The sequence below is a fragment of the Gopherus evgoodei genome, unplaced genomic scaffold (assembly GCF_007399415.2).
Source record: "Gopherus evgoodei ecotype Sinaloan lineage unplaced genomic scaffold, rGopEvg1_v1.p scaffold_82_arrow_ctg1, whole genome shotgun sequence".
Classification (NCBI taxonomy): Eukaryota; Metazoa; Chordata; order Testudines; family Testudinidae; genus Gopherus; species Gopherus evgoodei.
The window spans coordinates 40,532-54,546 of record NW_022060103.1 but is presented as its reverse complement, the minus strand read 5'-3'; the positions used below and the strand labels follow the sequence as shown (position 1 = coordinate 54,546).

Sequence of the window (14,015 nt, the reverse complement as noted above, 5' to 3'; positions counted from 1 at the left end):
AATATGATGTCCTGAGTCTGATCTGGAGCGCCAGGCAGGAAACCGGGCTAGACAGACACCCGTGGTATTAGCCATTGGTGGGTGGGAAGGCATCTCAGACACCAGATGGGGGTGTTTCTTGTCGCCCAATTCATAAACTGCCCCCTCTAGCTTGCGGGCACTGGGAATCAGTGTTTGCACCCTAGTGAGGTGAATGGGGCAGCTCCCCCCTTCTCAGAGCAATGGGGTCAGGCTCTCTGCAAACTCAGGCATGGCTGGTGAGGAGCCAGGACCCCAGGGTTTTTGCTGTCATTTGACCCTCCCTCTGCCCAGAGAGTTTTTCTCCAACCATCATTTATGTGTAGTCCCGTAGTGCCCCCTAGTTGGGCTCTGCACAGACCTTATACCCTAGGGCAGTGGTCCCCAACCTTTTTCATCTGGTGGGCACCAGACGAGCCACGGAGGACCGTGGCGGCAGACGAGCATCCGCTGAAATTCCACCAAGCGGAAACGTCAATAGGCGTCGCTGCTGAGAAGCAGCGTCATCCAGAGGCGTCGCTGCCGAAATACTGCTGAAAATTGGCAGCATTTTGGCAGCGATGCCTGCGGATGACGCAGCTTGTCAGCGGCATTTCAGCAGATGCTCGTCCGCTGGCCAGTACGCAGGCGCACTTAGATGCCCCGGCGGGTGCCATGGCACCCACGGGCACCACATTGGGAACCCCTGCCTTAGGGGGATGGATTTCAGCCCTGGCCCTGTAGCCGAATGAGCCCCAGATGGGAGATGTGATTTCCCCTGCCGCAAACCTTAACTCTTCCCTCTGCATGGCCCCCTCCTGAGCCCTCTGCACTCTTATCATGCACCTCTGACCCCAGGGTGTGGGGAGTGGGCAGAGTTAAGGTTATTTTGGACGTGGGAGAGGGAGCCAGACTGACTGTGGCTGGTTATAAGGTCCCAGTTTTTAAGGGGGTGAGAGCCCAATTCACCCTGGGGCCATCCCCGGGCATCCTTGTTTGGGTACTGGAAGGAATTTCCCAGGCAGGAGTTCAGCGGATGTGATCGGAGAAAGCTGAGGAATATCGGCGAATGGTAGACGATTCCTCCAGCGTTTCCTACAAAACAAGGATTTTGTTTCGGAGACGGACCCCTAAGGTTTTCAGTGGGAAAAATTCAAATGGTTTGGTTGCTGGGGAAAAGAATAGGTTTGGCCTGAAAAATGTTTCGATTTTGGGCCCAAAATACTCAGTGCTGGAGTGAAACAAGGCAGTTTTCAGCCAGGCTTATGCCATTTTGGGGCCACAAATATGTGGGTTTGGTCAGACACATTCTGGTTTGGGCACATTTTGGAATGACAATAATTGGTTTTCAGACCAAAAATGCAGTTTTTGGTCAAACACACATTGGTTTGGGCCATTTTTGGTCAAAAATATCCAGTTTTCAGAAGTTTTCAACCAAAAATGGTTGATGAAAATAATTTTTTTTCCATCCAAAATACAGTTTTTGGCCAAAAATTACAGTTTGGGGTCATTTTCTGACCAAAATATTGGGGTTTCAGCCCCAAAATACTCCACTTTTGGCCATTTATGGCCAAAATGATCCCATTTTCAGTCACCAAACTGACCATTTTTTGAAATAGGGGCTCAATGTTTTTATTTTTCTGCCAGTCCCCCTTTTTTAAAACAATCGGAGAAGTTGAAATTTTCCTCGGAAAATGTTGTGGAAAACAGGGTGGAAACTTGCATGGAATTTTTCGGCGGCGAGGGAAACCCCCAGCTCTGGGGGTCTGGAGAGCTGAGCAAGCTCAGCTGGTATAGGGTGTGACCCGACCTCGGCAATCCCGGGGTCAGGGGCTGGGTGAGGGGGCTCTGAAGCAGTGAGGCAGGAGGCCGCGTACGGGGGCCACTCCTCAGAGGACCTGGGTTACTAACCTGCCTTCTGATTGCAGCCGGCATCTCTTGGGACATGGCGACTCGTAACCTGTTTCCTTCCTTTCTTAACGTGAGGGGCAGAGCCCGGCTTGTGGTGCTAGGACAGAGGGACACTCATCTGTGCATCCCTGCACCCACCCAGCCCCCTGCTCTGACTGCTAGGTCCCACTGCCCTCCCTGAGCCAGGAGAGAACCCAGGAGTCCTGGCTCCCAGAAATCAGGGTCCCCCCCGTGCAGCTCTCCCCTGCCAGCCAGCAACACTTTCTGAGCCTCGCTGGCAGCCGCAGGACGCCCCCCACCACGGGCAGTCGCCCAGCCCTGAGCTTGGGGGGAGCGGGAGCCAGCAGCCGCCAGTCGAGCCAGACTCCTTCGGGCTGGCACAAAGGGGCCGATGATTAACACCAGGGGGAATTAGTTTCTCCTTCGGGGGCATGCCGGGACGTTACTCTGCCGAGCCTGCTCCGTGGCTGGGTCAGACAGATGGTCCCACGGTCCCTTAGCCAGCAGGAAGCTCCGCACAAGCCAGCTGCCGTCAATGGAGCGAGGCCGATTTCCACCCGGCCCCCACCATCGCCCCCCCTCCCCAGTTCCCCAGCCTCCTCGGCTCCAGCCATAGGCTTGGGGGAGGGGGAACCCCCCCAAATCATAAGCGTGGCTTGGAAACGGGGCCGCTTCTTCCCAAGCCACCGGTGGGCGCCCCGTTCCCACGCGTTTCTCCACCGCCACGAGCTGATTCGAGATGGGTTTGTTGTTTTAACCCCAAGCCGAGATCCCTCCGACCCCAGCAGCCAACGTGGGCTTTTGTTAAAGCCCCCCCGCCTCCCGCCGACGCCCCCAGATCTCTGCAGCTGCCGCCTCCCCTGTCCCCCGCCCCGATGCTCAGTGCCAAGCGTGGACGACGTCTCTGTGTATCTCATTTTCTCTCTTGTAGATGGAAGTAGTTAGCACCTTCAAGAGAAGCGGCTCCTTTCAGGGGGCCGTGCGGCGCCGCTCCTCGGTCCTCAGCCAGCTGCACGAAGTAACCAATCTTTCTACCCCTACTCACGTAATTCTCTCCACTGGCAATCCCACTGCTGCCACCATCGGGAGTGAGTGACCGTTTTGCTTTTACTGCTTGTGTGCTTCTGAACAACAAAACCAGACAGATTTGACGTCCCTTCTCCTCCGCCCTGCCCTGGTCCCCCCATGCTCACTGCTGGTCTCCTCTCTCTTTTTTTCAGTTCTCTCTCTGCTCTCTGCCCGACCTCAGGCCAGCCGGATTTCCATTTCCTAAAGCCATACGGTCACTTTCTCTCTTTTGCCTTTAGCCGTTGATTCAAGACCCCCGCCCTGCCCCACACCCCTTTACTGGCTCCCTCTTCTGTCCCTCGGGGGTGGCTTCCCCCGCTGAAGTGGAGCGGGTGACGCCAGCTGGGGATCTGGCCCCATTCGCAGTCACTGTTTGGGTCCGTGTCCTCCTCTCCGTGTTTCTGTGCATGCCCGTTTGGGAGTGGGGGGAGGTCAGAGACCTCCATGCTGCCCTGGCCCCTTGGGGGACCCCCAAACAGGCCAGATTCTACTGCCGAACACACCCGTGAATCGGATTCTGATCTGGTGTGAATCTGGAGTCACTCACTTCACATGAGCCACGCTTATCAATGGGCTACTGGGGCATGGGTTGGTTAGAGAAACCAGATTAGGAATTTCTGTCTCCCCGGGAGCTAGGTTAGCCGGGGTTGCACTCAGATGGGGGTGGTCTCTATTCCTCTCCTCTGAGATGGGAGCAGGCGGGATACCGGGCTAGATGGGCCTGCATGGGCCACTAAGCCCCCCTCTCCCCCAGCCTCCCTCAAAATCTGGGGTGTTCCCTCCCCCAATAAACTTCCTTTCTCCTCCTCTGAGAAGCGCATGGCGAGATAAGTGGGGCCTGTCGTTCCCTTCCCCCGGGGCGGAACCCCAGCGTCCTGGGTGGCAGAAATCCCTCCGGGGGGGTATGTGGGATTTGCTCGGGCTGGGTAGGGACGGACTTTTGGTGCCTTTTTCTCATGTGGCTCGATGTCGTCTGATCGCTTCTGGTGCCCCGGTCCCGGCAGGGTAACCCTTTGCGTAGGACCCCTCCCCCTTTTGGCTGGCGATTCTTTTTTTCTGATCTCTCTCTCTCTCTCTCTCTCTCTCTAGCTGCTTTTTCTCTCCACACAGCTCTGGGTCTCGTTCGCCTCTGCCCCCGCCCCCGCCCCGTCCCATCCTGGCGCATCCCTCCTACTGACCCCCGACCCCCGACGGCGTCTGGCGGGGTCGTGACAAAGGCTGGATTTCTTTTAGGAACTGATCAGCAGCCGGGCGGCCTGGCAGGGTCATTTCAGGAGCCATGGAAACCGACTCTGAACCTTTCGCCCACCCCAGCCCCTCCAGAATATAAGGGGGGGTGGGGATTGGGTGTAATTTCCCCCGTCCCAGGCGAGGCTCAAAGTAACGTCAATTCAGATCCGGCCCTTCGTAAATTACGCAGTGGGTCAAGCCGGGTGGGGACTAAGGGTGGCCAAGGTGGTGGGGTTCTGAGCGGGAGCTCTCCCAGACGCATGTGCAGCACCTAGCACAATGCGGTCCCTGGCACACCAGGAGCGGCACCGCCCCCTTGACCAAGATCGGGACCACATGTCGCACAGGGCGCTGCACGGCCCCCGCCCTCGAGACAAGGGCAGGGTCATTGACTGCACTTCCCAGACAGGGAGACACCATATCTGGTGGGGCGGGAGCTGCCAGCTTACAGTGTGCAACCCCCCCACCCCACCCCCCACAAATACACACCCCTGTGCTTGCCCATTCCCAGGCCCCGCTTGGCAGCGAGCTCCCCCCCCCTTCCTCCTGGGATGCCCCCCCACTTTCAAAACCTTCACCAGCCACAGCCTGAGATGAACTCCCAATGCTCCTCCCATCCCTGCCCCCCCCGCACTATCCTTCCACCTCCACCCCCGTTTTCCCCCCCTTCCAGCTGCCACGAGGAGCTGGGACGGAGCCACTTGTCTGGCCGCCAGGAGTCTGGTGCTTTTCGAGTGTTGGGAGCGGGGGGGCTGTCTTTCAATCACACCTCTCATCCCCCCACCCTGACCACACCTATCCCATCCTTGGCTTTGCTTTCTGCTCACTGCCAGGGGTTAGAGACCCCCCGGGCTGCTAGCACCAACCTAGCAGCCGCAGAGCCCCCAACTGAGATAGACTCATAGACTCCAGGACTGGAAGGGACCTCGAGAGGTCATCGAGTCCAGTCCCCTGCCCTCATGGCAGGACCAAATACTGTCTAGACCATCCCCGATAGACATTTATCTAACCTACTCTTAAATATCTCCAGCGATGGAGATTCCACAACTTCCCTAGGCAATTTATTCCAGTGTTTAACTACCCTGACAGTTAGGAACTTTTTCCTAATGTCCAACCTAAATCTCCCTTGCTGCAGTTTAAGCCCATTGCTTCTTGTTCTATCCTTGGAGGCTAAGGTGAACAAGTTTTCTCCCTCCTCCTGATGACACCCTTTTAGATACCTGAAAACTGCTATCATGTCCCCTCTCAGTCTTCTCTTCTCCAAACTAAACAAACCCAATTCCTTCAGCCTTCCTTCATAGGTCATGTGCTCAAGACCTTTAATCATTCTTGTTGCTCTTCTCTGGACCCTCTCCAATTTCTCCACATCTTTCTTGAAATGCAGTGCCCAGAACTGGACACAATACTCCAGTTGAGGCCTAACCAGCGCAGAGTAAAGCGGAAGAATGACTTCTCGTGTCTTGTTTACAACACACCTGTTTATGCATCCCAGAATCATGTTTGCTTTTTTTGCAACAGTATCACACTGTTGACTCATATTAAGCTTGTGGTCCACTATGACCCCTAGATCTCTTTCTGCCATACTCCTTCCTAGACAGTCTCTTCCCATTCTGTATGTGTGAAACTGATTGTTCCTTCCTAGGTGGAGCACTTTGCATTTATCTTTATTGAACTTCATCCTGTGTACCTCAGACCATTTCTCCAATTTGTCCAGCTCATTTTGAATTTTGACCCTGTCCTCCAAAGCAGTTGCAATCCCTCCCAGTTTGGTATCGTCCGCAAACTTAATAAGCGTACTTTCTATGCCAACATCTAAATCGTTGATGAAGATATTGAACAGAACCGGTCCCAAAACAGACTCCTGCGGAACCCCACTTGTTATACCTTTCCAGCAGGATTGGGAGCCATTAATAACTACTCTCTGAGTACGGTTATCCAGCCAGTTATGCACCCACCTTATAGTAGCCCCATCTAAATTGTACTTTCCTAGCTTATCTATAAGAATATCATGCGAAACTGTATCAAATGCCTTACTAAAGTCTAGGTATATCACATCCACCGCTTCTCCCTTATCCACAAGGCTCGTTATCCTATCAAAGAACGCTATCAGATTAGTTTGACACGATTTGTTCTTTACAAATCCATGCTGGCTATTCCCTATCACCTTACCACCTTCCAAGTGTTTGCAGATGATTTCTTTGATTACCTGCTCCATTATCTTCCCTGGCACAGAAGTTAAACTAACTGGTCTGTAGTTTCCTGGGTTGTTTTTATTTCCCTTTTTATAGATGGGCACTATATTTGCCCCCTTCCAGTCTTCTGGAATCTCCCCCGTCTCCCATGATTTCCCAAAGATAATAGCTAGAGGCTCAGATACCTCCTCTATTAACTCCTTGAGTATTCTAGGATGCATTTCATCAGGCCCTGGTGACTTGCAGGCAGCTAACTTTTCTAAGTGATTTTTTACTTGCTCTTTCCTTATTTTCTCTTCTAAACCTACCCTCTTCCCGTAAGCATTCACTATACTAGACATTCCTTCAGACTTCTCAGTGAAGACCGAGACAAAGAAGTCATTAAGCATCTCTGCCATTTCCAAGTCTCCCGCTACTGTTTCCCCCTCCTCACTGAGCAGTGGGCCTACCCTGTCCTTAGTCTTCCTCTTGCTTCTAATGTATTGATAAAAAGTCTTCTTGTTTCCCTTTATTCCCATAGCTAGTTTGAGCTCATTTTGTGCCTTTGCTTTTCTACCTCTGCATTCCTGTGTTATTTGCCTATATTCATCCTTCGTGATCTGACCTAGTTTCCATTTTTTATATGACGCCTTTTTATTTTGTAGGTCACGCAAGATCTCAAGGGTAAGCCAAGGTGGTCTTTTGCCACATTTTCTATCTTTCCTACCCATCGGAATAACTTGCTTTTGGGCCCTTAATAGCATCCCTTTGAAAAACTGCCAACTGTCCTCAGTTGTTTTTCCCCTCAGTCTTAATTCCCATGGGACCTTGCCTATCAGCTCTCTGAGCTTACAAAAATCCGCCTTCCTGAAATCCATTGTCTCTATTCTGCTGTACTCCCTTCTACCTTTCCTTAGAATTGCAAATTCTATGATTTCATGATCACTTTCACCCAAGCTTCCTTCTACTTTCAAATTCTCAACAAGTTCCTCCCTATTGGTTAAAATCAAGTCTAGAACAGCTTCCCCCCCAGTAGCTTGTTCAACTTTCTGAAATAAAAAGTTTGCAGTCCAGGAACTTATTGGATAGTCTGTGCCCCGCGGTGTTATTTTCCCAACATATATCTGGATAGTTGAAGTCCCCCATCACCACCAAATCTTGGGCTTTGGATGATTTTGTTAGTTGTTTGAAAAAAGCCTCATCCACCTCTTCCACCTGATTAGGTGGCTTGTAGTAGACTCCCAGCACGACATCACCTGTGTTTTTTACCCCTTTTAGCCTAACCCAGAGACTCTCAACACTTCTGTCTCCTATGTCCATCTCCACCTCAGTCCAAGTGTGTACATTTTTAATATATAAGGCAACACCTCCTCCCTTTTTCCCCTGTCTATCCTTCCTGAGCAAACTATACTGATCCACACCAACATTCCAGTCGTGTGTATTATCCCACCAAGTTTCAGTAATGCCAACAATGTCATAGTTGTATTTATTTATTAGCACTTCCAGTTCTTCCTGCTTATTACCCATACTTCTTGCATTTGTATAAAGGCATCTAAGATACTGGTTTGATCTTGCCTCCCAGCTTTGCCCTGACCCTTCTTCCTCTCTGCCATTATAGCCCGTGCTCCCTCCTGTTTCCAACCCATCTCCCAGGTCTTGTTCCCCACTTACCTGTGGGCTTTGCTCACCTGTCCCCGTTGAACCTAGTTTAAAGCCCTCCTTACTAGGTTAGCCAGTCTGTGCACAAATAAGGCCTTTCCCCTCTTCGAAAGGTGAACGCCATCTGTTCCTAGCAGTCCTTCCTCAAATAGCATCCCGTGGTCGAGGAAGCCAAAGCCCTCCTGGCGACACCATCTTCGCAGCCAGGCATTCACCTCCACGATGCATCTGTGTCTGCCCGGACCCCTACCTTCAACAGGAAGAATCGAAGAGAATACCACCTGCGCTCCAAACTCCTTAACCCGTACTCCCAGAGCCCTGTAGTCACTCTTGATCTGCTCAGCGTCACACCTCGCAGTATCATTTGTGCCCACATGGATGAGTAGCATGGGGTAGTAGTCAGAAGGCCGGATAATCCTCGACAAAGCCTCTGTAACATCTTGGATACGGGCCCCTGGCAGGCAGCATACCTCCCCAGAGATGGGGAGCCCTGTCGTGCCAGGAGCGACACAGGACCCCCCTCCGGAGATGGGGGGCCTCTGTCACACTGGCCACTAGAGACATCCCCAATCCTGCCCCTGCTCAGGGGTCCTGTCACACGGGGTGCACACAGGCCCTCCCCCGAAGAGCTCACGGGGTGAATAGATGAAGGGGGAAACTGAGGCAACGTGCCCCAGCAGCCAGGCCAACCTAGGAGTCCTGAGCCTCAAACCTCCCAAACCAGCCTCCCTCTGAGCTGCTTTTGTGAGCCGGGGTCAAACCGATGCCCCAAGCCATGCGGGTGGGGAAGGGGGGGACAGCTGTGGAGAGTCCTGCCTCATTGCCCACATCCACCCCACTTTTGCCCCCTTTTTCTCCCACTCTGCCTCTTCCCCCCACTTTGCTCCTGCAGGGACCCAATCCTGACACACACCCCCCAGCCAGAACGGGAGGGAGGGTACTGGACTCTTTGCTGTCCCAGCCTCTTTACCTCCCCCCCGCCCCCCCCCGGCATCTCTTCATTCGCTGCCTCCTGGGGTGGGCTGCGTGGCATGGACGGGCACACGGAGCCAATGGCATGAGGCCCCCTGCTCCCCGTTCAGAGCCAGCAAGGATGGGTGTGAATCCTCGAACGTTTTCCACACTCTTGCGTGCCTCCCACGGCTGCCCGGGAGTGGGGCCTCCTGCTCTGCCTGCCTAGGGCGCCCTGTTTTGCTCGCCTTGGGCACGGCTTGGCGAGGGGCAGCGCTGCCTAGCTGGCAGTGCTGCCAAAGAAACGGCCCGTTGAGGTGGGTGGCAGGGGGCTGGGCACAGCACAGACCCCGACTGGGTTCAGGGCCCCTGCCCTGTTCTGCTTGCAAACCCCCCCGCTCCAGTGTGATCAGCTTGGCCTGGCACCTGCTGGCCGTGGAGGGGGGACTTCCTTCCCACTCTACCATGTGCTGTCTCCCGGGGGGGGCTACCATGTGCTGTCTCCCGGGGGGGGGCCCACCCCATCCCCTGGCTGGGTGCAGGCCCTACCCACAATGCATTGCACAGCCGTGGCAGAGGGACCCACCCCAGGGCTGAGTTGGGCACAGCCCCAAACAAGTGCAGGGTTCCCCCCAATGCCCAGCATGTGCCCGCCCCCCCACCTCCCCTGGGTGTGACAGTTCCCAAATGGGGCAACCCCTGCCCCACACGAGGCATGGGAGGTGTAACTGGCCTCTCCATAGGACGGTGCTTTACCACCCCCCCCCCGGGGTTCTGGCCTCACTGACTCCGTGGGGCGACGGCCCATTGACCCCAGGGGGGTGGCCCTTTATGGAGTCCTCAGAAGGCTGCCCGGGACGGGGGTGGGGCAGGGTTAATGGCTGTTGAAAGAGCCCAGCAAAGGGTGAGGTGGCCAGGGACCTTGAACCCAGGAAACAGGCTCTTACACTTTTCTGTTGCTGCGTTTTCTTTGTGTTCAATCGATGTTCATTCCACCCCCCCCCCGCATCGCCTCTGCTGCAGCATACAGCCTGTGGGCGCTATCCGCAGGCTGGGCTCACTCCTGTTCCTTGTGGGGGGCACAGGCAGGCCTGCCACGCACAGGGGGCGTCTGTGGGGTGGGTGGATGTGGGGTAGGACAGAGAGCAGGGGATGGATGGGGTAGGATAGATACAGACGGGCTGTCTATGGGGTGAGTGAATGTGGGGTAGCACAGAGCAGGGGATGGGTGGGGTAGGATAGATACAGAGGGGGCGTCTGTGTGGTGGGTGGATGTGGGGTAGCACAGAGCAGGGGATGGGTGGGGTAGGATAGATACAGACGGGCTGTCTATGGGGTGAGTGAATGTGGGGTAGCACAGAGCAGGGGATGGGTGGGGTAGGATAGATACAGAGGGGGCGTCTGTGTGGTGGGTGGATGTGGGGTAGCACAGAGCAGGGGATGGGTGGGGTAGGATAGATACAGACGGGCTGTCTATGGGGTGAGTGAATGTGGGGTAGCACAGAGCAGGGGATGGGTGGGGTAGGATAGATACAGAGGGGGCGTCTGTGTGGTGGGTGGATGTGGGGTAGCACAGAGCAGGGGATGGGTGGGGTAGGATAGATACAGAGGGGGCGTCTGTGGGGTGAGTGGTTGTGGGGTAGCACAGAGCAGGGGATGGGTGGGGTCGGATAGATACAGAGGGAGCGTCTATGGGGTGAGTGAATGTGGGGTAGCACAGAGCAGGGGATGGGTGGGGTCGGATAGATACAGAGGGAGCGTCTATGGGGTGGGTGGATGTGGGGTAGCACAGAGCAGGGGATGGGTGGGGTAGGATAGATACAGATGGGCTGTCTATGGGGTGGGTGGATGTGGGGTAGCACAGAGCAGGGGATGGGTGGGGTCGGATAGATACAGACGGGCTGTCTATGGGGTGAGTGAATGTGGGGTAGCACAGAGCAGGGGATGGGTGGGGTAGGATAGATACAGAGGGGGCGTCTGTGTGGTGGGTGGATGTGGGGTAGCACAGAGCAGGGGATGGGTGGGGTAGGATAGATACAGACGGGCTGTCTATGGGGTGAGTGAATGTGGGGTAGCACAGAGCAGGGGATGGGTGGGGTAGGATAGATACAGAGGGGGCGTCTGTGTGGTGGGTGGATGTGGGGTAGCACAGAGCAGGGGATGGGTGGGGTAGGATAGATACAGACGGGCTGTCTATGGGGTGAGTGAATGTGGGGTAGCACAGAGCAGGGGATGGGTGGGGTAGGATAGATACAGAGGGGGCGTCTGTGTGGTGGGTGGATGTGGGGTAGCACAGAGCAGGGGATGGGTGGGGTAGGATAGATACAGAGGGGGCGTCTGTGGGGTGAGTGGTTGTGGGGTAGCACAGAGCAGGGGATGGGTGGGGTCGGATAGATACAGAGGGAGCATCTATGGGGTGAGTGAATGTGGGGTAGCACAGAGCAGGGGATGGGTGGGGTCGGATAGATACAGAGGGAGCGTCTATGGGGTGGGTGGATGTGGGGTAGCACAGAGCAGGGGATGGGTGGGGTAGGATAGATACAGAGGGAGCATCTATGGGGTGAGTGAATGTGGGGTAGCACAGAGCAGGGGATGGGTGGGGTCGGATAGATACAGAGGGGGCGTCTATGGGGTGGGTGGATGTGGGGTAGCACAGAGCAGGGGATGGGTGGGGTAGGATAGATACAGATGGGCTGTCTATGGGGTGGGTGGATGTGGGGTAGCACAGAGCAGGGGATGGGTGGGGTCGGATAGATACAGACGGGCTGTCTATGGGGTGGGTGGATGTGGGGTAGCACAGAGCAGGGGATGGGTGGGGTAGGATAGATACAGATGGGCTGTCTATGGGGTGGGTGGATGTGGGGTAGCACAGAGCAGGGGATGGGTGGGGTAGGATAGATACAGACGGGCTGTCTATGGGGTGGGTGGATGCACAGGGGCGTTTGGGGTTAGATACAGAGGGTGCAGAACAATAGGTGGACCGAGAGATCACGCTAGGGCCAATTGTGCATTCCCGGGGCTGGGAGCCAGGACTCCTGGGTTCTTTCCCTGGCTCTGGGAGGGGAGTAGGGGCTGGTGGTTAGAGCAGGGGTGGCTGGGAGCCGGGACTCCTGGGTTCTTTCCCTGGCTCTGGGAGGGGAATAGGGGCTGGCGGTTAGAGCAGGGGGTGCTGGGAGCCAGGACTCCTGGGTTCTCGTCTGGAGCAACAGTAGCCACGTTACCGCAGGCTGCCCCTGGGTGTGTTGCCTGGATCGGCACTGAGAACTCACTCTTCTTTCCCCCCTTTTGCCTCCCCTTTGCCCCCGGCGCCCCCCAGATCCGCGTGGTGAAAGCGTTCCGTAGCTCGCTCTACGAGGGCCTGGAGAAGCCGGACTCCAAGACCTCGATCCACAACTTCATGGGCCCCCCGGAGTTCCTGCTGAACGACTACACCCACAACATCCCCCTGATCGACGACACCGACGTGGAGGAGAGCGAGGCCGCCCGCCGCCCCCCGCCCGCCCCCAACACGAACAACAATGCCATCGCCGAGGGCTCCAAGGCTGCTACCTGCACCAGCCCCGCCAGCCTGCTGCACAGCATGGAAACCTCCCTGTAACGCCGGGGGGCTGGTGGAGCGGGACCTGCCTGCGCCCAGAGCTGGGCCTGGGCGCCACCCCCATTTCTCTGGGGAGCCCTAGCCCCACGCGCCCCCCAGCGCCAGACCTGCGCCCCAGGGCCCGGCAGCCCAGGCAGACTCCTTGGGGAGCCAGCGCCGGCCGGGAAGGACCCGCTGCGGGTGGGCGGGCGGGGCGAGGGCCAGTTCCCCATCTATAGCCTCAGTCTATATACCAGACCGCCTGACTGTCTTACAGGCCGGCCCCACATGCCAGCCCGACCCAGCATCCCCCGGGCAACTGGCAGCCCAAGCGCTGGGGGACTGTGCGTTTCGGTTGAAAGTGGCTGGGTGCTGGAGCCGCGGTGTAACAAGGGCCTAGACGTGAAAACATGGTGGGGGGGGGGTGAGGGACGGGCTGCAGCACCCGTCCCAATGGCCCCTGCCTGGCCCCTCGACCACGAGCAGGGCCCCCGGTGCGCTGCGTCGCCTCCTGACCCAACTGGCAGCCCAAGCGCTGGGGGACTGTGCGTTTCGGTTGAAAGTGGCCGGGTGCTGGAGCCGCGGTGTAACAAGGGCCTAGACGTGAAAACATGGCGGGGGGGTGAGGGACGGGCTGCAGCACCCGTCCCACTGGCCCCTCGACCACGAGCAGGGCCCCCGGTGCACTGCGTCGCCTCCTGACCCAACTGGCAGTCGCCCGTCAGGCCGGGTGCTGCGCAGATACAGGGCGAGAGGCAGCCCCCCTTACCCCCAAGCACTGCTGGGGAGGAGATGCCACAGCGTGGGAGGGGGCCCGTATGCTGCAGAAGGGGAGGGCCATCTGCTCTGGTTCCCAACACCCCTCCAGCAGCACTGCCCGGCACCCAGGCCCCACCCTGCCCTCTTCTTCAGGGCACCTCCCAGTCCCCATGGGGTAGCAGAGGAGCAGCCCCTCAGCTGCCCCATTCACACCAGCTAGGGCTGGCCCTCAGGTGTTACCTACAGACCTTCCGCTCCCCCACCTGAGGCTGGGAGCCCGGACTGCTGGGGTCTCTCCCCCACTTTGGGAGGGGAGTGGGGGGCAGGGTGCTTTGAGCCAGGACTCCTGAGTTCTTGCCCTGGCTCTGGGAGGGCAGTGGGCGCTGGTGGGTTAGAGCAGGGCGCTCTAGGAGGCAGGACTGCTGGGTTCTCTCCCTAGCTCTGGGAGGGAAGGGGGTCTAGTGGTTAGAGTAGGGGGGCTTGGGAGCCAGGATGTCTGGGTTCCACCCTTGGCTCTGGTAGGGCAAGTAGCTGCTGCTGCCTCAATTTCCCCTTCTGCCACAATCCTCAAAAGCCCCCTGTGGGAGGCAGGAGTGTGGGGGGGTCCCATATTTCCTGTGAGGCCCCTTTCCTGTTTCCACACCTAAGCCTGTGTCCCACCCCCAGCGCCAGCGCTCTCCAAAGCCATGCCT

General features: G+C 56.8%; 1 protein-coding gene across 8 annotated transcripts in view; it reads left to right on the top strand.

The window, feature by feature from the left end:
* The window catches only part of ATP2B3 (ATPase plasma membrane Ca2+ transporting 3), a 79,199-nt gene extending 65,535 nt beyond the window's left edge, over positions 1-13,664 (top strand). For 4 of the 8 annotated variants that reach the window (XM_030548081.1, XM_030548083.1, XM_030548079.1 and 1 more), the window contains one exon: positions 12,304-13,664. In XM_030548081.1, the coding sequence (XP_030403941.1) occupies positions 12,304-12,585 (282 nt within the window). In that variant the 3' untranslated portion in view covers positions 12,586-13,664. Of the gene's footprint in view, positions 1-2,839; positions 2,997-12,303 lie in introns of all 8 variants that reach the window. The other 4 variants (XM_030548084.1, XM_030548085.1, XM_030548082.1 and 1 more) reach the window with 2 other exon arrangements.
* The last annotated feature ends 351 nt before the right edge of the window (positions 13,665-14,015 follow it).